General features: G+C 37.8%; 1 protein-coding gene across 1 annotated transcript; it reads right to left on the bottom strand.

Moving 5' to 3' along the window:
* Positions 1-4,939: 4,939 nt before the first annotated feature.
* LOC101613418 (putative MAGE domain-containing protein MAGEA13P) lies at positions 4,940-5,941 on the bottom strand. Its single transcript, XM_004653820.1, has one exon. It carries the CDS (start codon positions 5,939-5,941, stop codon positions 4,940-4,942), a length of 1,002 nt encoding a protein of 333 aa, XP_004653877.1.
* Positions 5,942-22,239: the final 16,298 nt, after the last annotated feature.

Raw genomic sequence — 22,239 nt, 5'->3', positions numbered from 1 at the left:
GTAGACATATTTGCTGCATCAGGCTAGGAGCAATTATATCTTCATTATCACAAAAACTCTATGGAGCTGGTCAGGCCTAGACCTTTCAGTAAGTTGGTAATTGTATACTCTTTAGAAACTTTATACTTTTTTTGATTTTTCCCATAGATGATTATTTTATAATTTATAATTTAACCAGGTAAATAAAAGCACTAACATCCAAGTCTTCATATGAAAATAATATTTCTATGAAGCACAGCTATCCATAAATTTCTGATGCCTGTATTTTTGTTTCTTTGTTTGTTTTCCAAGGTTGAAACTAGACACTGAACTGATTGAAACATTCTAATAACTTATTAATCTGGTAATATAATCTCTTTCTCTCTCTCTTTCTCTCTGATTAAGACATGTGCCTCCTGGAATAACTTAACTGGATTGAGAAGAGACAATATCTTCCCAAGAAGATAGAACTCCAAGAGGAGTTGAATTGATAGGAGCACAACAGTAGGGACACACTATATTCTCTAAAGGCACATTTTGCACTTTATTTTGTAGGGAGAAATCTGCATGTACCTTGGGAACAGTCCAATAAAGTACACAAGACTAATTGTTTGTTTTTTCTGAGTTTATCTTTAGTTCAGATGTCATCCAAAGGGAGGCTCAGGAAGAAAGCAGAATTCAGTGGCCTTGGGTGTGAAGCCTCCCCAACAGAGAGACTACAATGAGGGCAAAGCAGAATCCTCCCCTGCTATAGAGATGTTGAAGCATGTAAGCACACTCCTGGCCTCATGGCCAGAAGGAGAAACTCGGACTTGGAGTCCTGCCTTCTGCTCTGGTTCCCTAAAATTCTAAGGAGAAAAGGATTGGATAAGACAAAAGTTTTGGGATGTGAAAACACCATCTTCTCAGTTTGCTGGTTCTGTGGATCAAGCACAGTCCATTCCTGTGGGACAGACTACAGTGACAGCCTACAGAATGAGATGCAGAAGAAATAATAATAATAATAATAATAATAATAATAATAATAATAATACCAGTGATGTGAACTAAACACATAGTTTCTAAAGAAAGTATCATCATCTTTCTAATAATTTTTTAAAAATATTGGAGACTGCTGAAGAAAGCAGGTTTCCTGCTGTTTTGCTATTCTTTTTGTAAAAAGTTATTCACAGAGTTAAATAACAGATTTTTTTTTAAAATTCTCGACCTCCAAATTATATCACAATAAAACAAATAGCAGAAAACACAGCATCCAGACAAGACATCTATGCTATACTCTTACTTATGCCACGTGGTAAACTGGAAACCAGGAGATCCTTTCCTCCTTAACTATTTGTGTGATACCTGGATTGAACCAAGGACCTTTATTCTTGCTAAGCAGGGACTCCACCAATGAATGACAGTCCCATACCGCACTAAGGGGGCAGAAACACAGGTGAGAAGCAGTGGAATGACAACTAGCTACTATTCTTTTTTAAAAAAAAATCAGAGCTACAATTTCTGGACAGTAAGTACCTCTCCTAATAAAATTATATGTTTTGAGGAACTCTGCCTCCTGTATATACTCTTTCTATAGGTTCTTCATATGCTGTTTGTGCAGGATGATGCAGTTTTCAACTATATGAAATCAACTATCTTTACATCATTTTGGTGTCCTATTTCAAGCAATACATTTCATTAAAACACTAATGCAAAGTTTAGGGTAATTCAGTTCCTCCTATCTTATACCTCTCTCTCTCTCACACACACACACACTCTCTCTCTCTCTTTCTCCATGTATGTGTGAATCAGGCTTTGCTCACAGACCATTTGAAAATTAATTTGAGATTGTATTCAAGTCACTCAGTGGGCCTGATGAGACATGAAGACATTCTCCAAAGGCCACTGTTATTTTTTTATTGCTACCAGGTTTCAAATGAGGCATCAACATCCACACAGCATGTACAGGAAATGGGAACATAGTAGGTGAGATACATTATGCTGAGTAGTTTCAATGGAGTAAGAACCAACTTTCAGGGAAGGTAAGAGTAATGAGCTGCTTATAAGACCAGGTTCAATTTGCACAGAAAAGGAACTATGTAAAAGGGAATAGTGCTATAATTTTAGAAAGAATTCAGGTGAGAAAAAGTACCTTCACTTGGGCATTCAATTCTAACCAATTCTGGTGCTCAAGTTGGAGGCCCCTAGTTTTATTTATAAATTTATTTTTAAATTATTAAATTTATTAAATTCTAGATGACCCTCACATTATGTTCCTAGTGACATATTCCTTCTTTAGGTCTGCATTTAGTAAATTGATCTTAAAACTCCTTTTATGCCCCCAAATCTACAGACATAACTACTGAAATATGAGAGGATTAATGGCAGGCTGGATGTATTTGGACTAGGCTTATCATCTACTAGATGTGGTGGTTTGATTCAGATGTCCCACATACACTTACATGTTCTGAATGCTAGGTCCCCAGATGATGCAGATTTGGGAATTAATGCCTCCTGGAGGCAGTGTATTGTTGGGGGTGGGCTTATGGGTCTTATAGCCAGTTTCCTTTTGACAGTGTTTGGAACACTATCCAGTTACTGTTGTTTACCTAATATAGGCCAAGGGGTGATGTTCACCCTCTGCTCATGCCATAATTTCCCCCTGCCATTATCGACCTTCTCCTCGAGTCTGTAAGCCAAAATAAACTTTTCATCCTTTAACCAGCTCTTGGTTAGGTGATTTTGGCCAGCAATGTGAACCTGACTGCAATGGTAAAGTTGTTATCAAGGAATGGTATCATTTGCTACCAGATACTGACTGTGTGGTTTTGGCCTTTTGGAGCTAGTTTTCAAGAGAAATGTGAAGTATTTGAACCCTTGGTCTTAGAGATGCTTTGCAGTGCTGTAAGTATAGCTTGATGGACTATTCTCGTCATAGTTGAAAGATCTGAATGCAGTTAAGAACAAAGTACTGTGAAGTTTGTCATATGAGGGTGAGAAAAAGTTTTGCTTGGACTAATCTAGAAGCAGTTTTTGTGAGAGGCTTGCTGTTATGCTGTGTCCTGAGAACTTGTGCAGGGTTTCATTGTGTAGAATTGGACTGGTGTGTGTGCAAAGGGATATGGCACAGAAAAAAAAAAATCTTAAGCCAAAATTTCTGCCTGTTTAGCTGCAATTGTATGAAAGATTACAACGTTGAGATTGGTCCAGCTGACCTGCATTAAGACAATAGAAAGAATCAATGAAACAAAGAGTTGGTTCTTTGAAAGGATAAATAGGATTGATAAACCGTTAGCAAATCTGACCAGAAGAGAAAAGAGACAAAATTAATAACATTAGACATGAAAAAGGCATCATTACAAAAGTTATCAAAGAAATTCAGAAAATCACAAGGATATACTTCAAGAATATATATGCCTCTACTTTTGAAAATCTAAAAGAAATGGATGATCTACTTGATCTATATGACCTACAATAATTAAATCAAGGGCTGGAGAGAAGGCTTAGTGGTTAAGGAGGATGCCTGTGAAACCTAAGACCCCAGGTTCTATTATCCAGGTCTCAAGTAAGCCAGATGCACGAGGTTGCAAATGGAGTTTGCAGTGGCTAGAGGCTCTGATACACCCATTCCCTCTCTCTTTTTCTATCTCTGTCTATCTCCCTCTGTGCCTCTAATAAATAAATAAATATTTAAAAAGTTAAATTACTCTGTGTGTCTAATAAATTAATTAATTAGATAAATCTTTAAAAACTTAAATCAAGAGCTAGAGGGATGGCTTAGTGCATAAGGCATTTGCCTATAAAGCCAAAGGACCAAGGTTCAATTCCCCAGGACCCACCTTAGTCAGACGCACCAGGGGATGTATGAATCTGGAGTTTGTTTAAAGTGGCTGGAGGCCCTGACATGCTCATTCATTCTTTCTCTCTTTCTTTGTAAAATAAATAAATAAATAAAATAAAATTAGTTTTAAAAAATTAAGTAAAGATGTGATAAACCATTTAAATAGACCTGTGACAAATACTGAGATTCAAGCAGTTATAAAATGTCTCCCAGCTAAAAAAGTCCAGGTCCAGAACCAGTAAAATTTACCAGAACTTCATGGAAGAACTAACACCATTGCTTCTCAAATTTTTCCATAAAATAAAAAAGAAAGGAATTCTACCAAACTCCTTCTATGAGGCCAGCATCACTCTGACACCAAAACCAGGCAAAGACAGAACATAAAAAGAAAATTTCAGAGCAATTTCCCTCATGAACATAGATGCAAAGACTTTCAACAAAATATTGGTAAGCAGAATGCAAGAATATAGCAAAGAGATTATTCATCACAACCAAGTAAGCTTCATCCCAAAAATGCAGAAATGGTTCGACATATGCAAACTGGTTAAATGTTATTAACTTTCCCACTAACTCAACTCTTTTTAGTAACTTATTTTTGTTTTACACTACCACTCTATCTTCCTTGCTTATCTTAGAATCATAGCTACTAATATACCTACCAAAGAATAGACACTCAGTATTTTCTGCAAAAGTATGAAACAGTGCTCTCATTTATTAGGATTTACTTTCTCATACATTTTTGAATAGACCAAGTATGCCAGGTACATGGTTTGGTTTTACAAAGCACACTGAAGAATATAAACATCCTAGCACTAAGTAAAAGAATCTCTGACTGTTTTTCGGCAGTCATTGATTGTTTCTATTTTAGAACTTGGCTCTCTCAAGCTTCTAAGGACAATTCTGTTCCCATGCCATATTCTCTTCCTTGAAATCCCAAGAAAAGATAGTTTCGCAGCATGTTCTTCCCCATAGTAAAACCCTTTTTCTGAACTCTGACAAACAAAAAAAGAAATGTATGAACAACATAACCTATGAATCTAGACATGTAAAAAGAACATTTGAAAAACTGCAAAACAAGTGAAGAGAACCTAAAATATCCTCACTAATTAGACTCTTGCTCTCCCCTTCAAATACAAGACTTTACTTGGTACGAGGTTTGGCACTGGAGCCATCACTGCCCTTGGCAGCAGGATCAGCCATTGCAGCAGCTGCCTGGTGGGCTCTTTCTTCCTCGTCTCTCAGAGCTTCCCTATACAATGCTACATATTCAGTGGGGTTGCTCCCAGTAATCTTGGAGAAAAATTTCAGGACTTTCATCTTACTAGCTTCAGCATGGGCCCTTGGACCCCACAATAATTCAAAACATGGAGGATCACTCTCTGGCACTAGGTTACATTCCAGGTACTGCTCTTGCACAAGCTCTTCAAAGATGAACTTCTTGGGATTGGTACACATGAAATCATGCTTGTCAGAATAAATATCAATCTTACGTAGCACCTCCCAGATCTTCTCCTCAGGGGCTCTGTTGCCCTCCATGAAGATCACACCCAGGATGAGCATCAGGAGACCAGTCTTAGGTATACCCTGGTCATCACTGAACCTCCCATCATAGGTGAGGTCTATGATTTTAACAAGCTCATAGGCATGGTTGGTAGCATCAACTTCCTTCACTTCAATGCCAAAAACCACTTCCATGTAGTCACACACATTCTTGAAGATCATGGGGAAGTAGTACTTGTGCTCTTTGATGACTTTCTTCATAATTTCTGCCTTAGTAATAGGCTCCTTGGTTGTATATTTGACACCCAGAAACTTCACCACCTCAGCTACCTTTTGCATAAGAATATGGAACAAGAAGTGGGAGTGTGGGCGGGCCTGTGAGGTGCGTGGATCTTGCTCTTTGAGAACCTTGGAAACTTCACTGGATTTAGTAGTTGAGGAGGAACAGGCTTTCTGCGCACTCTCATGAGGACTGGGTGTTTCAGCAGTAGGTACTTCCTCTGGAGCACCTGGAATCAGAGCTCTAGAGGTGGCAGCCTCGGTACCAACCTCATTAGCTACACGTATCTGCTCATCTGCCATGTCCTGGGGCTCTCTTTGGGCCTGAAGGCCTTGATCATGCTTCTGACCATGTGGCATCATATTTACTTTTTCTCAGGTAATGAGCAGGAAAAGGGGGATAGAATCAATTGGCCTGATGGAAAGAAAAAGTGTGTAAGAAAAAAAAATCATTTTTTAAAAAACCTATCAACACTGCAAGGGTTTCTCAACAGTTTTCTTACAGTATTTCTCTAAGAACTGACAAGTTTACTGTCATTTTCTCTGTCTATTACATAGTAGCATTATGGAGAATGTCAGGATGTTCTAGAAGGTACAGCCTGTTAGCACAGTCTGAGATATCTATGCTTCGCTGTAAGTTATATAGGATCAGAAGCTTTGAGAAAGTACACTGATAGACATTCAGTATATGTATGCACCTTCCTGTGGAAAATGGAATGGCTTGCCTTTTTACTCCATGGTCTCAGGATGTATGTCTTATTTGTCTTCCCTCCCCCAAAAATGTTTTGTAACATGAACTGAGTGGTAGCCTTAAAATTGCAGACTACAACTCAGACTTGATTTGTGGTGGAGGAACCTGCCAAGAGCATGGATAAATAAGGGCTGAGTTCCATCTATTCTTGTGTAAAAGAGACCTTCACTCTCAAAATGATTCCTGGCAAGGCCTGATTGTCCTCCCTTTGATGAATTGATTCTCGCCTCTTGAGATGGCCTAAACCATCTCAATAGCAGGCTCTAGTGCATAGGACAAATGCATGGACATCTCTGTAATAGATATGCAGGATTCTCACACTGGTACTTACCAACACTCCTTAATCATAGTATTTCCCTCATGTATCAAAACTTACTTAAGTCTCCTTCACAGACTTCCCTGGTGTGGCTTTCTCCACTGATAGTAATCTGTTCTTTAGTTGGATGCCTTCTTATCCCTAAGGCCAATTAGACAAAAGGACAGGGATTACACTGAGTCACCAAACATGGCTAATGATGCATACTATATTCAAAATACATATTTTTATTTTATTTTGGGGCTAATGAGCTGAAGAGACAATTCTCAAAAAAAACACACATGGCCAATAGATATTTAATATATTCAACTTCCTTTGTTATAGGCAACTTCACATTGCCAGGACAAACCTTGAAACTACACTGTTTAAGAGAGAAATAGTTTTATTTCAGACTGACAAATCCAAGAAAACTCCCATCACTGGTGGGAGAAGCTTGCTCTCATTCATAAATCTAAACAGTGAGAAACCACAAAACCAGCAAACAGCAAAAAGGAGCAAACACTAACTGGCAGCAAGCAGGACTCAGATCTCAACCCTCTCCACATACCTTTGAGACATAAATTAGATCTGCCCCCAAACACACCATGGGGCTGGACCCCAGGATCTGCCTTAGTAACACCTCCTCCATCCAGTCAGCTGGAGACCCAAGTTGCAAGCTTAAATAAAGCACCTGAATCTATGAGGGACATATGTTCAAACTACATTACTACAGCTACTTTATGATTAGTTCTCAGTCCACTGAGAATCTCTATTATCATGCAAGCAAGCAAATGACAAACAAAAATTCTCCTGAGGATGTGAGGAAAGAGAAACACTTATTCACAGATGGTGGTATTATAAAGTCGGGCAGTCCATATCAAAATCAATGTGGTGGTCTTTATTTATTTATTTATTTACTTATTGACTGATTGATTCGAAAGACAGAAAGAGAGAGGGAGGGAGGGACAGAGCAGGGGAGGGAAAGAATGGGCACACCAGGCCCTCCAGCCATTGCAAATGAACTCCAGATGCTTGCGCCCCTTGTGCATCTAGTTTATGTGGGTCCTGGAGAGTCCATCCAGGATCCTTTAGCTTTGCAGGCAAACACTTTAACCTCAAAGCCATCTCTCCAGCCAATGTGGTGGTTTTTTTCAAAAAGCTAAAAATCAGGGGCTGGTTGAGGGCTCCAAGATGAAAGGTTCTTGTTTCCAAGCCTATCAAACTGTTCAATTCCCCAACACCCATGTAAAGGTAGATGTAAAGTGGTGCATGCATCTATAATCCCAAAGTACCTTGTGTAATAGTAGACAGAGCTAGGAAAAAATGAAAGTTCTCCACCAGGGGAGGCAATTAGTACAAGGAAGATTCTGTCTCAGAAAGGTGGGTGAAGAAACACCCAAAACTTGGCTTTTGACTTCAAAATCTGGGCTGTGGCACATATACAAATACATGAATAAGTAACTTTAAAATAAAGCTAAAAATCATGAGTGAAACAAGAGTTGCAAAGGTACAAATAGGGGTACCAAAAGAAATAGCACGAAAACAGAAAGAAAGACTATGTTTGGGAAAGGGCATAAAGAGACACAAGAAGAAATGTCAAGAAGGGGAAAAAAAAGTTATTTGAGGGCTGAGGAGAAGGTCTTACCACTTAAGGTGCTTACCAGCAAAGCCTAAGAACCCAGGCTCGATTCCCTCGCACCCATGAAAAGCCAGATACACTAGGTGGTACATGCACCCGGAGTTTCTTTTCAGTGGCTAGAGGCCCTGCACGTTTTCATTCTCATTCCCCCTTTCTGTTTATAAATTAAAAATATAAGATAGTGGCTTGTAAGGCATCATAATTAACACATTTTTGTATGATGAAAAAATGCCATTTTATTTTTGAGACGTGCATTCATGTAACCAACCAAAATTTTGGACTCACACTGAAGCCATGGATGGCCATGAACTCCTGATTGTCTTGCTTCTACTCTAGAGATCTGGTATTACAGACATTGCCCACAATGCCAAGCTCATCACACACATTTCCCACAGGACTTGTATCGCATTCGTCTGCTTAAATCACACCAAGCCCCACCCCACACCCCAGCCCCTGCTCTGAGAGAGATACTGGAAGGCTTGAGGGTCACATCTCCCAGCCTTTGAGAGCTCACAGGGCAGAGCTGTTGTATGAGTGTGAGGTTTCCTCACATCTCCATAGCATTCCTCACTTTGAGGTCTGTCAATGGCTGGGATGGCTCCCTATGCTCACCCCAGAGAGGAGTTCTTTTCAGAGCCCATCCCTCCATCCAACCCATTTCCAAGATGGAGGTCAGCATGAGCCACTCATTGCCTGACTGCTGCAACCCAGCTTTCCCCCTCTCCCAGGCCTGATAGCAGCATCGGCATAGCAGGACAAGGAGAATTGTGCTATGTGTGATAAGGGGTACCTTCATGTTTCTTTCTGTGTCCTCACCTTGAAGGATGACAGGGCCTGAAACTGATTTCTGCTCATCAGCATACAGCCTCCTTCCAGAAGCTTCACCTTGTTCTGGTACAAACTGTTGCAACGGAAATCAGAGGACTCTACAGTGCCCGCCTATTCTTCCTGGGATTCCTTCGACATGATTGGTGGACTCCCACTTGTTTTTCTAAGGATAGGATTGGTCAGGAAACCACAAAGGGGAAATTAGAGATTCACAAGGGGCGGAGGCAGATGGGGTGGGATGGAGGAGGGAGAATGATCCACCAAAACAATGGGTGTTTGATAATGGCACCAGGAAAGCTGTTACTTTGTATACTAATCAGAGAAGACCACAAAAAATTCCAAATCAAAATGTGTTAACTGTCTCAAAATAGAGCAAGCCTTTATTCTCTACAATAATGTCAGTCAGTATTGATAAATATAGTTATGATTACTTTTGATTAAAAAAAAAAGATTCATTCCTTAAGTCAGTGTCCTTACCTAGACTCCTGGAACCTCCTGCCTTTTCTCTTGGTCCATACAAGGACAAATCCTTCGGATCAATGCCCTCTCCCTACACTAAGACCACAGAAATGAGACTGCAGCAGGAGTTTCAGCTTACCGGCTGTAAGATCTTCATAAATAATCAGATTGGCCATGCAAGGTACTCCTTGCCTTCACAATGTCCTCGATTTCCCTGAAACATTTTCCTCAGGAATATGGAAGATGGACATAGTAGTGATCATATCCCACCCCCTGTCCAATCCTCCAGATGCCAACAACAGGAACAGAGCACACTTTTATGTGTTCCCTTCTGATGTGTGGAAGGTAACTCAGCCTTCAGAAAGGCTTATTACCTTGATCCATACTTCTCTTTGCTTTCTTTTGAGGACTTTTGTCCTGCAATCCTCAATCCAAGCACATCATTTCTCTGAAAACCTATCCTTTCTTCATGTACTAGATAAGGTCCACAGCCCCTTATTTATTTCTGTGTATCTACAGTTCTATTACTGATGTCAATGCTAGTCTTCATTTACAAAAAGGTCCACAGCCTGTTACTCATTTCTGTGTATTTACACTTCTGTTACTGATATCAATGCTAGTCTTCAATTACAATCCATTGCTAGTGTGGAGAAATAAATTTATTTTAAAATATTTTTGTTTTATTTATTTGAGAAATACAGAGGCAGATAGAAAGAAAGAGAGAGAGGGAGAGAATGGGCACATCAGGGCCTTCAGCTGCTTCAAATGAACTCCAGAAGCATGCACCGCCTTGTGCATCTGGCTTACATGGATATTGGGGAATTGAATCCTGTCCTTTGGTTTTGCAGGCAAATGCCATAACTGCTAAGCCATCTCTGCAGTTCGAGAAATAAATCTGTCCTTCATTGATACAACTTGCAACAATGGTGCTGAACTCTACTTGCTCCAAAAAAAATATGCCTGCGTCCTCTCTTGGTTTCTATGCAAACTTTCCTGTGTTTGATCTAAACACTGCATATATCTCATTCTAACTTATTTTTTTTTCTCTTCCTTCACATCTAGTTAGGGATTCTAGTACAGTACTTAACAGAAAAGAGGCTAGTCCAACTCTTCACAGCTAAATTCTTACCAGTTCACAATCATAAATATTAAAGTGTGAGATGTCCTAAAGTTAATAAATCTACATCACTCATATGACAGTTTCTGTGGGCCTTTTGTATGTCATTTGTTTCCCCCTAAAATTCTGACTCAAACATGATCATTGGCTAACAATCCTATAGAATTTCTTACTTCTTCCATTTCACTCACAGGGCGAATGAGTAGCACCTTTCAAAGATCTATACTTCTAGCTCTGTAGTCAAGTTGAGTTATAATTTCCTTCTAATGTGTCTGCTTTGAAAACAAAAGAGGAAACTGTGATGTTGCTCTATTATAATAAAGAATCAGGTAGTATAGTTTAAATTAATTTTGATATTGTGGGAGAAAAGGAATATATCTTTGATAGTGAATGTTGATTGTCAACTTGATTGGATCAGGAATCATAGGCAGGTATTTCATATCATTCCCTGGAAAGATTAACTGAGGAAGATCTTCCCTGACAGTGGATTGACAAGGCAGTAAACATCTCTAACATCATTTTGTGTAAAATCACATGTAGACAATGTGGGCCAGCTTCTCACATAACATGAGCAAGTAAAAACTAAATGACCAGCTAAAATAAACCAGTGACCAAAGAGCAGTGGATTTACTGCTTGGTGTCATGTACTAGTGACCAGTCAATTTTCCCTGAAGAGTCTACAGTGAGGACATTTACACACAATTTTTTTTAGTTTAAAAAGGCCCACACTGGAGCACCCAACATCAGCATGTAGTCAATTGCAGATGATTTTGTTCATCTATAATTATACTTGAATATTGTTCTGAGATACAAGAGATCATCATTCCCTACCCAGAGCTGATTAGAAATAAGATGCCAGTGTTCCTTATACAAAATAAGGTCCATTTTAAGTGTTCAGTAATAGAATGCCATGCTGAAAATAAATGCTGTGAACTGGCTCAGTAGACCTCTGAGCCAATGGATCCACTTGCAAATAACTTCTGGATGAGTAAGTAAACAGTCAAAAGTCAGGTAGGTTTGGTTTTGCTTATGTGTCCTTTGTTAACAATATGAGATATGTACATAAGTGTCATTTGATAACATGGTAGAGTGTAGTTATGTGCCAAACCCTGACCTAATAGATGAGTCATATAGGATGGCAATGGATATTGTGGTGGTTTGATTCAGGTGTCCCCCAGAAACTGAGGTATTCGGGATGCTAGGTTTCCAGCTGATGGAGATTTTGGAATTGGCACCTCCTGGAGGGAGTATATTTTGGGTGGCAGTCTTAAGAGTGTTATAGCCAGCTTCCCCTTGCCAGTGTTTGGCACACTACCCTATTCCTATTGTCTACGTTATGCAGGCCTGGGGCTGATGCTCACCCTCTGTTCATGCCATCATTTTCCCCTGCCATTGTGGAACTTCCCCTGGAGCCTGTAAGCCAAAATAAACTGCTCTTGGTTGGATGATTTCTACCAGCAAGGCAAACCTGACTGCAACAGGTGAAGTATGAATAAATTCATACTGTAATCAGATTATGTTAAGAAATGTTGATAGATATAGAAAAGCACTCTCTTTATATTTCCACTTCTATATGATTGAAGAGGGTGTATTAGTTAGTGTTACCCTCCCTGATTGAAGAACTCTCCAATAAATAAGCTTGACCAACTTAATCTTTTCAGTGTTCTCAAGTTATTTGGCCCAAAGCCTTCTATTGTGGTATACTAGTTTAACACATAGTGGACAGTCATGCACCAATTGTGCATTGTTAAACATAGTCAAGACATAACTAAGATACTACAGAAAACATTAGAGGCTAGATAGGATTTGGTGGTTAATATTCCACCTTTCCCTTTTCATCAGATTTGCATGTTTGAGTTATTAACTAAGATTTTAGAGCCTCATTACTACAGTAACATCTATATTACAATGATTATTTAAAAATTAAATGAAACAATCGACTTCAAAAGCCTTATGTAGATGCTCAGACATTGAATATAGACTTGACCTGTGATTTACTTATTCACTCATAAAGTGCAAAATATCATCTATGAATCTTTGTTGCAACAACAATGAGCCAAACTCATTCATATGCATGAGCCAAAGTTGGGTGACTAACTATGCAACAATCCTCCTTGGCCTCTCTACCCACTACCACACAACTAGATTCTACTTTTCCATAAGATTGTATGGGGTGTGAGTTGGCTTGCAACTTTCCAATTATCAGCCCAATTTCAGATAATCATACATAATTCTTTTGGAAAATATGAAATGACTTTGTGGAAGTGTTGATTCTTAAGGTAAAAATACATCGATGATTGATGATTTTCTAGCTAGATGATAGTAATAAGTGCACATTATTTTTAAGTTGGCAATATAGTTTTTCTTATATCTCATTGCTTTACATTAAATTTCATTCTATGGATGATTTCTTCCATGGTCTATTCCATTTTAACTTTGGAAACCATCATTTGATGGTTAAAAAGTCTCTTCCATCTAGAATTTTATATTGAATATTAGTCTTTCAATACAGAAGTGTGAGAAAACTTGGATAAGTATTTCACAGCACTTCCTTTATAAAATTTAAACTTGTGAATATTCAACAAAGTATTGGTCATCTCTACTTGGATGTTCTAGAAAAAATATATTAAAATATTGAACTCTATTTTACTCATAAAAGATTACATAATCTAACTTTGTAATGGGAATTATTTGCCTAATTATTGAAGAAAAACATAAAAATCATGAAGAAAGCCTTCTTTAGAGAACAAAGAAGATGGAGAACTAACTCTGCTTCTGGTCACTTGAAAACCATCAGAAAAAAACATTGCAGAAAATATAATAGTGGAGGTAACTCTAAAATTAACACTTAAAATCATAATGATATTAAAGAAATATTTCCTCCCTCTGTTAATTTTAGCACAATAGGAAAGTTATAGAATCAACCCAAGTGTTCATCAATGTAAGACAGATATAAAAGATATGGTATATATGACCATTGGAATGTTTAAAATAAACAAGAAATTTTGTCATTCCCAGTACTATGGATGGATCTAGTGGGCATTGTGCTAAGTTAAATAAGCAAGATACAGACACTGAGAGACCACATACTCTCACTTAATTTGACATCTGAAGGAATCAAATCATAGGATCAGAAAATGGAAGCAACAGTCGTTATTAGAGACTAGGATGTAGAAAAATGGGGAAATATTAGTCAAAAGACAGAAAGTTGCATTCAGAAGTAGTAAATGACAGACATTTTGGTGGTGGTGAACATGTTAATTATCTACATGCAATCATCTACTTTGTGTACTTACGTCATATTATGCTTGTGTACCTCATTATTGTTTACTATTACAATTTGTCCTAAAAAGAGATTTTTAGAAAGTATCATGAAAGGTCGTTGAAGAAAGGTAACAGAGCAGTCAAAAAATGTGTGTTGTGTTTAATAATCTGTGGCATGGGGCTACAGAGATGGCTTTGCAGGTAATGTACTTGCATGCAAACCCTAACAGTCTGGGTTTGATTCTCCAGTACAAATGCAGAGCCACATGCACAAAGTGGAACATGTACCAGGATTTCATTTGCAGGGGCAGGAAACCTTGGCATGTCCATACTCGCTCTTTCTATGTGTCTACTTCTTTCTCTCCTTCTCACTCTCTCACATAAATTAATAAGAACATATTAAAACAAAAGAACCTATAGAATGATGAAAGCTTGCAGATATATGGTTTTCTCAGGCAATGTAATTAGGTACAGAACAATATTCAAGAAGATGTCAGGCAGTAGCAACACAGAATTTCAATGTACTATTTTGTTTAGATTAATGTGTCAAACACAAAATTACACCAAAGTTCATATTCAATCTATAAACCATATAACAGGACAAACAGAAATTTGACCCCTTTTTAACCACAATGTCTCAAAGTGAATTAAAAAGTGTTCCTAGTGGTGACTTCTCCTCACTGTCCAATATTTTTTGTAACTAAAGTTGATTAACCAAACAAAAATCTAGTTAGAGAATAGTCACCTAAACTTAGTAGCAAAGTCTATAACTGTATACTTGTAATTAGAAAGTTTTTCTAATGACTACATTTAATTGGCTCTCTATAATACTCAAGATGCTTTCAGAATATCGAGATGGCATAGAATACATTAATGTCACAAATCCTTTACCTTGAATATAAAGAGGAGTAAGATTGCATCATTAGGAAAATCCACTTCATTTCACTCTCACTTTAAGATGTCTGGGGAAGTACTTAAAAAGCATTGACTAGATAAAGTGACATACTATTCGGCCTCCTGAGAGGATCACTTTTGATCAGTCTGACTCTGGAAAAGGGGGAGTTATAAGAAATGAGGCAACACAGATCATCAGGGAACAAAGAATTTTCAGGCCAAATATGCTATGTAAAATATAACATTGAACTTGTGTATTATGCATCATGAGAAATATTTAGCTATGATACTGCCAAAATCCCCTTTAAATCATAGATACATTACTATGTCAGCCATACCAAATATAGGGTGAGCAGGAATACAAAAAAGTACAATGAAAGCCAGGTAAGATATTTACCTGAGCTACAGAGAGCCTAGGTGTAACATGATGAGGCATTACACCATGTACTACTTGCAGGTATGAGGAGGCCAGCAGAGATTCAGAATCTCTTCTCACAACTAATACCACAAGAGTAAGTCACTGGCTGTAGGAAATGATACAGAGATAGAAGTTTAGCTTGGCTTAGTTATCCATCAAGTTAAAAACATATTATGATGGGTAATCTTGTGTAGCAGACAGCTTCAGGCTTACTGAGATGAACTTCCAGACCAGGCACAGTTATGGAGATAGTTATATTTATTTAAGCCCACAGATCCAGGGGAAGTTCCATAAATGGCAGAAGAAGCTGACCTGCCTTCACAGGACCAAGCAGAGGGACAGAAGTACAAGCCAAAAAGGCAAAAGCCACATAACACACCTCAGGAACTCCAGCTAGGCACACTTTGCATATCTTTAGATTGAAATCTGAAACCCACTACTACACTTTAAGATCACCTAGTGACATTGCCTCAGCCAGGTGGCTATAGATGCAAACTACAAACAAATAAACAACTGAATATATTGGGGGCCATCTATTCTATTCAAACACCACATCTTGATTTTCAGTTGTCTGTATTGAAAGATAGATTGGGGAGTAAAAAATACATTTGGATGTATCTGTAAGAGGATGTCCAAAGAACACTGGCCCTTGCAGAGCAACTGAGAAGACCCTACACTGTTGGGGCTGCAGCATGGTTAGATAGGCTGGTATTCTGCATGATATAAACATTGGAAAAGAGAAAGCCGGATAGCATGCACAAGCTTCATTCTTCTCATGTAAGGGTGTTCATTGCTAGTGCCTTTGTCTGGGGTGATAACACTTCAACTTTTTCCACCTTTCAATGTAGACCCACACCAGGGAGCTGTTATACCTTCAACCTTGGATCAACAATCCATCATTTGTTCCCTTTGTTTAATGGTTTTCAGATTCTTGTTGAATGACTCAGAATTTACACATGTAACCGATTTTACGGATTTATTATACATATACATACATATATATATATATATATATATATATATATATATATATATATATGGATTTATTAGACAACCTTGACTAATACATATGTTATGTCCAAGCTTTGTCCAAGAAATTATTAAGAACTATAAATCTTAAAATAAGTAAAATACAGTTCTTCTCTTAAGCCAAATGAAATAGACAGAGATCCAAGGGTTTATGAGATGACATGATGGAAACAAAGTAAAAGAAGATGGGGTGATTTCTCTTATCTGGGAAATTTAAGGATGGCTTAAGTCACATAGAAATTATTTGGATAGTCATTGACCAGTTTGAAACACCATTCTGAGCAGAGAGAGCTGTGTTTGCAAACACCTATAAATTTCATAGAATATAAATTCTGGAGAGAAAGGAAACCTAAGGTTGCCTACCCTGGTTTCATATGTGTGCTAGTCAATGAGAATGGCAGGGGAGGGAGGGACCATGTGCAGTTAGCTAAAGATCAAGATGTAAAGCCAGAAAAGCTAGACCATAATTTACTTTAGAGATCCTCACATCAATAAATTTGTACTTTTCCTCAAAAGCAGCAAGGTGGCAATGAAGGCTTGAGAAAAATATTGTTCTTTTTGAAACTTATAAAGAAAATTAGACTGGATAGATGGCTTAATAGTGAAGGCACTTGCCTGCAAAACCAAAGGACCCAGCTTCAATGTCCCAGGTCCTACATAAGCCAAATGTACACAATGGTGCGTACATCTGGAGTTCATTTGCAGTGGCTGGAGGCCCTGGCACACCCATATTCTCCCTCTCTCTCTCTCTCTCTCTCTCTCTCTCTCTCTCTCTCTCTCTCATTGAAATAAGTAAATGTAAAAAAAAAATCTTCAAAATTACACATGCTTTTTCTGTTTGTACATTGCCTAGTATTTTATCAGTTATTACACAGCAGTCAGTTAGAAAGAATTTGAATCGTAGATCCATAAGGCATTTTTTTGGATATTGGATTTTACCTTAGTATTATATTTTTCCACCCTAAAGATAGTTATTGTAGTAACCACATTGGGGACCTGATGACCATTACAAAAACAATATTTATTATATACTTGTAACAATAAATCCACAAAATAAATCCCAGAAACACAAGGAAATTTGAAAATTATTGTAGTTTGCATGCATATGATGAAATAGCTAAGATAATGACATTCTATCCTAAGCCCTGGCTCCATTTATGGGGGGAATGAAAAAGCTAACCTAACATTTTCTGCCTGATAGGGCACCTTTTAGTTGCAAACTCCCTAACTCCACAGGAGTGTCATGTCCGTATTGTAAACACTCCCAGGGCTTCCAATGACCCTATGCATGACCCAGGTATGTAAACTCAAGATAACTCCAGGATAGGAATTAAAAAGCTTGAAATTCCAAAGATAACTGGACCTTCATCTGGCACAGATACCATTGTAATTTTTATGGTCTTTTGCTTTTAAAAATGCTATACCCTTGAGCATTTTCTGGCATGCGCCCTCTCAGTCATTGGCTTAAAAAAATTCTCAATTGGCTACAGAAGTGTGGTGGTCTGCAATTCTTTCCTTTCATTTGTAATATAATAATAAGACTATCAATCAACTTTGCAAGAAATGACCTCACATAATTGTGTCTACTTCTTTGATTCCTGGGCCAAACATGTGTTTGGCTATAGTGAACATGGTGATGTGCTAATTAGAATACCATTCAGTAAAGAGCTCATTGCTCCAACTCATGTGAATATGATCAGCACATTTCCTTTAGTAGTCAGATCAGAGATCACCTCGTCTTCAGAGAGGTGTCTTGCACAAGGTAGTAACTATTGACCAGATACTATAGATACAATGGCAGAAGAAACTGGCCTGCCTTCACAGGACCAAGCAGAGAGAGAGAAGTACAAGCCAAAGATCCAAAAGCCACATAACACACCTCAGGATAAAGGTCTGTCCATGCCCACCTATTGCAGGAGTTATAAACTCTGAATGACAGCAATCATTACTTTGTTACTGGATGACCACAACTTGATTTGTCTTCTTGTATGTACTTCCTTCCCCTTTCTGTAGGTCTGTCTCAAGGGGACAGCATAGAAACATTTAACATATTGGAATCCACCTTAGAAGTAGATTCCTGAGTAATCTAATCCGTAATTAGTACACGTACTTTGTTTATACAAAGCACAATATTGTTGAATGAAAGCTCATCCTTTTTGCTGCTGAAGGTGAGTGAAGCCTACAAAAAGATTTTTTTTTTATTATTCAATCCTCTTCAACTCATCTTGAAAATGTAATAAGCAATGATCTTTGAAATGAAAATGTAAATTTCTACTTCTGTCTATATTTTTACATATACAGGAATGAACTATGCTGGGACAGGGGAAACTTTAGTAACAAACTATTTTTGTAGGCTTCTATCCTTGTAATCAAACTGTGTTTAATCCGTGCAAATATTTTAAAAAGAAATGTTTAAACTTTAGGATAACACGAATATAATATGAAAAGAAGTAGTGTTGATATATTCCCAGAGGGATTTCGAATTCAAGATGCTTTCCATGATATTGTATAAAATAAATCAAATTTCTAAATCATACAAAAATTCCATTTCTCTTTTCCTAGTTATCTTATTGGTAGAAAAGATGTTTTAATATTTTTACTTAACTTATCATATCAGTATATATACCAAAGTGTTCTCATATTATTTATTATAGGGGCCTTTAAGTTGTGTGTTATTTTGAGTTGATGTTCCTCCAATAATTTCAAATGTTTTATTAAAGCTGTAACTTTGATTTACAGCCACTTGGCTGGAAGAGGTGTCACTGTGGGTGGATCCTAAGGTCCAACCTAAGGTGTGTGTGGGGGCAACTCTGGAATTCCAGCCTAAGGTCTATAGAGTGTTTGTACTCTGCCTGGTGTTCCAGGATTGTGCTTTCTTGTGGTGCTGTTGGTGGTTTTTCTCTCTGTGCAGATTTGGGAAAGGGGGAAACTTCTTCCACCACTATGGAACTTCACCTGGACCTGTAAGCTTCAATAAATACATTCCTCTCATAAACTTTTCCTGGTTTCAAAGTTCATCCCAGCAACATGAAGCTGACTGTAACAAGGTGTAAATATAAAAATATTAAAATTCTCACAGAAAACTAAGTTCTATTATCTCAATACAAGAGAAGGGTTCAGGTTGCAAAGACGGGAAAATTCCTTGCTACATAATTTTTCATATTTTGGAGGCATATATTTACCAATATTTGGAATGTCTATAGATATTCTTGTGCAATTTGTTGGCTGGCACAGACCTGGAATTATAGAAACTGACCTTTTTATTCACATAGTAATGGTTATGCAAACTGTTCCTGGGTGTGGTGCCTTGAGGAATAGGAAAATATCCCTTGGTGTTGCTTACCCAAGAGTGGTCTTGTTGCTTGTTATAGCAGAGCCTGAAGGAAAGGAGGACTAACTCTTGGAGTTATCCAAAAGTGGGCTAGCTGTGTCTATAGCAGAACCTGGGAAATGAGACAGCCAATGGACACTTGAGTTGTTAAAACCAAGGCTGAACCTACTGCATCTGCTGTTGCCACATTTCTGAGGTTCTTAGGCTGTAGCTAAGCTAACAGACAATAATTGGTATATTTTTATTAGTTATGGACATACTCAGTATGTAAACAGCACATGTTGATACCATCTTTACCCTAGTCCCTACCACCCCATTTTAAAGGACTCTCCTCTTTAGGGATGCTGTTTATCCCCATGGGGATTGGGCATTGTGGGGATAGCCATCAGGTATGTGGAAGAAGCAATGTCTCTGTGCATAATGTCTCAACTTGTGGCTCTAATAATCTTTCTTCCCCCTCTTCTACAAATTTCCCTCATTGGTATTTTAAGTGATTTTTAATATTTTTTCTTTATTTGAGAGAGAGGGGGGGGAGGGAGAGAATGGGCTATCTAGGGCTTCCAGGCACCAAAAACAAACTCCAGATGTACGTGCCACATTGTGCATCTGGCTTACGTGGGTACTGGGGAATTGAACTGAGGTCCTTTGGCTTTGCAGGCAAGCACCTTGACCACCAAGTCATCTCTCCAGTCCCCTTATTGGTATTTTTATTGAACAGTCCAAAAACCAGTAATATGTGAACATGTTGAACATTGTATGAACAAAGGGCAAGAAACCTTTGACTTTGGATAATCCTTGGCCATTTGTAAAAGGAAGGGATTTAGGTGTGTGACCTATTGGATTCTACTTATACTTTTTTAAAAAATTTCATTTTATTTATTTGAGGTAGAGAGAGACAAATAGATAGAGAATGGGTGAGCCAGGGCATTAAGCCACTGCAAACGAACTCCAGAAGCATGTGCCACCTTGTGCACTTGGCTTACATGGGTTCTGGGGAATTGCTTAGGACCTTTGGCTTTGCAGACAAGCACCTTATCCACTTAACCATCCCTCCAGCCAGGACTCTACTGATTCTGAACACACAAACATACTGTATTCATAAAAGTAATAACACTAAGGCCACCTGTTGTCTTCAACAGATCTGTGGCAGTTCTGTGGGCAATTCATTACTGACCATGCATTGTCTTTAACATTTTGATGCATGCACACTTGTTCTGGGTCAAGAGTCTAACCATGGCACTGAGGAAATTGAGCTAAGAGCATAGCTTAAGGTCAGTCAACACTTCTAAACATTCCTTGTCAATATTAGTCATATGTGCTGTTTGAGCTAAACATACGCCAAGGCAGAAGAAATAATCACATTGTTTTCAATAGGTAAATTACATGGTTGCATGAGTAACTTCAAAGCAAGTTATAAGTCAGGAATTTAAAAAGCATTTCAGAGGAATAATCACAAAAAAGTTATCTGTAAGTTCTATAAGAAATATTCCCACAGTTCTATCACATATTGAATTTTTACAGTTCATTCTCACAATTCATTCTGATAGTTCATTCCACAATACTAAAGAGAATTTCATCTATTACTGAATATTTAGACAAACCAAAAGATGGGAATAGCAGAAATACTTAAGTGCAGACTGTATAATCAGGGACAGGAATGAAATTTCTGGGCTGTTTGAACTGAGAGCTGACATAATGGATGATAATGATTGAAATAAAATATGAATGACTGTCCAAACTCTAGCTTCCGAGAAAAGAAATGAAATTATGAAGGTATGATAAATTTGGAAAATAAAATGTCAGCTAAGCATCAAATAAGAATGATATCACTGAACCTGACATGCAAGAACCAAACTGCTTTTTTGAAAGGTCAGGCAGAAGGCCTAACTAAATGTAATATGATATAATATATAATATGTGTGTATTGGAGTCTATTTATGAGTACTAGTCTTTCTCTAGGTATTGGTATGTGGACTCAGGAAAACAGAAACTTCCTTTATCTTGTGAACTCTATGAGCAAAGAAAGAGCTGAGATCTATTTGAATTTCATCATACTGAAATTCAAAAGATCAAAATGATTGATCCAGAGAAACAGCTGAGCCCCAATCTATGCTTATGTGATAACATTCCTGGTATTGTCACTGTATTTGATACAAGAATGAGGTTAGTACTCCAGTACTTATCAACTGATTTCTATCAGTATGTTGAAAGTAGATAAAGAAATTTGTGTGTTAGTACAAACACAGAGAACATAAAAATAATAGTTAAGACAATAGGAATCATCTGAAAAGCAAATGGAAAGGACAAGAAATAGTCAATCTTGCCTTGAGTTGATATGATAAGGTAATTGTAATTCTTGCTGCATTTAGAGTTCTTTACTACTGTGTGTTTGCTACTCCTTCTTAGAGCAAGTGTTGTTGGAATAGTTCAGTTGAATCTAGTGCTCAGTTTCAATGTTTGTTGTTCTTTTAGTGATATAGCAATTGAGTAAAAGGAAGCATTTATTATAATGAAGGCTATCTCATGTCATTATAGAGCAGTTAGGAATTATGTCATGCATCTTAGGCCATCAACTTGCTCTGCCATAAGTGTTAGATATCCAGAAAAATGTGCATTCATTCAGCAAGTGTTTCTTT

This window comes from Jaculus jaculus, chromosome X (genome assembly GCF_020740685.1).
Source record: "Jaculus jaculus isolate mJacJac1 chromosome X, mJacJac1.mat.Y.cur, whole genome shotgun sequence".
Lineage (NCBI taxonomy): Eukaryota > Metazoa > Chordata > Mammalia > Rodentia > Dipodidae > Jaculus > Jaculus jaculus.
This window is presented reverse-complemented; position numbering and strand designations above follow the sequence as displayed.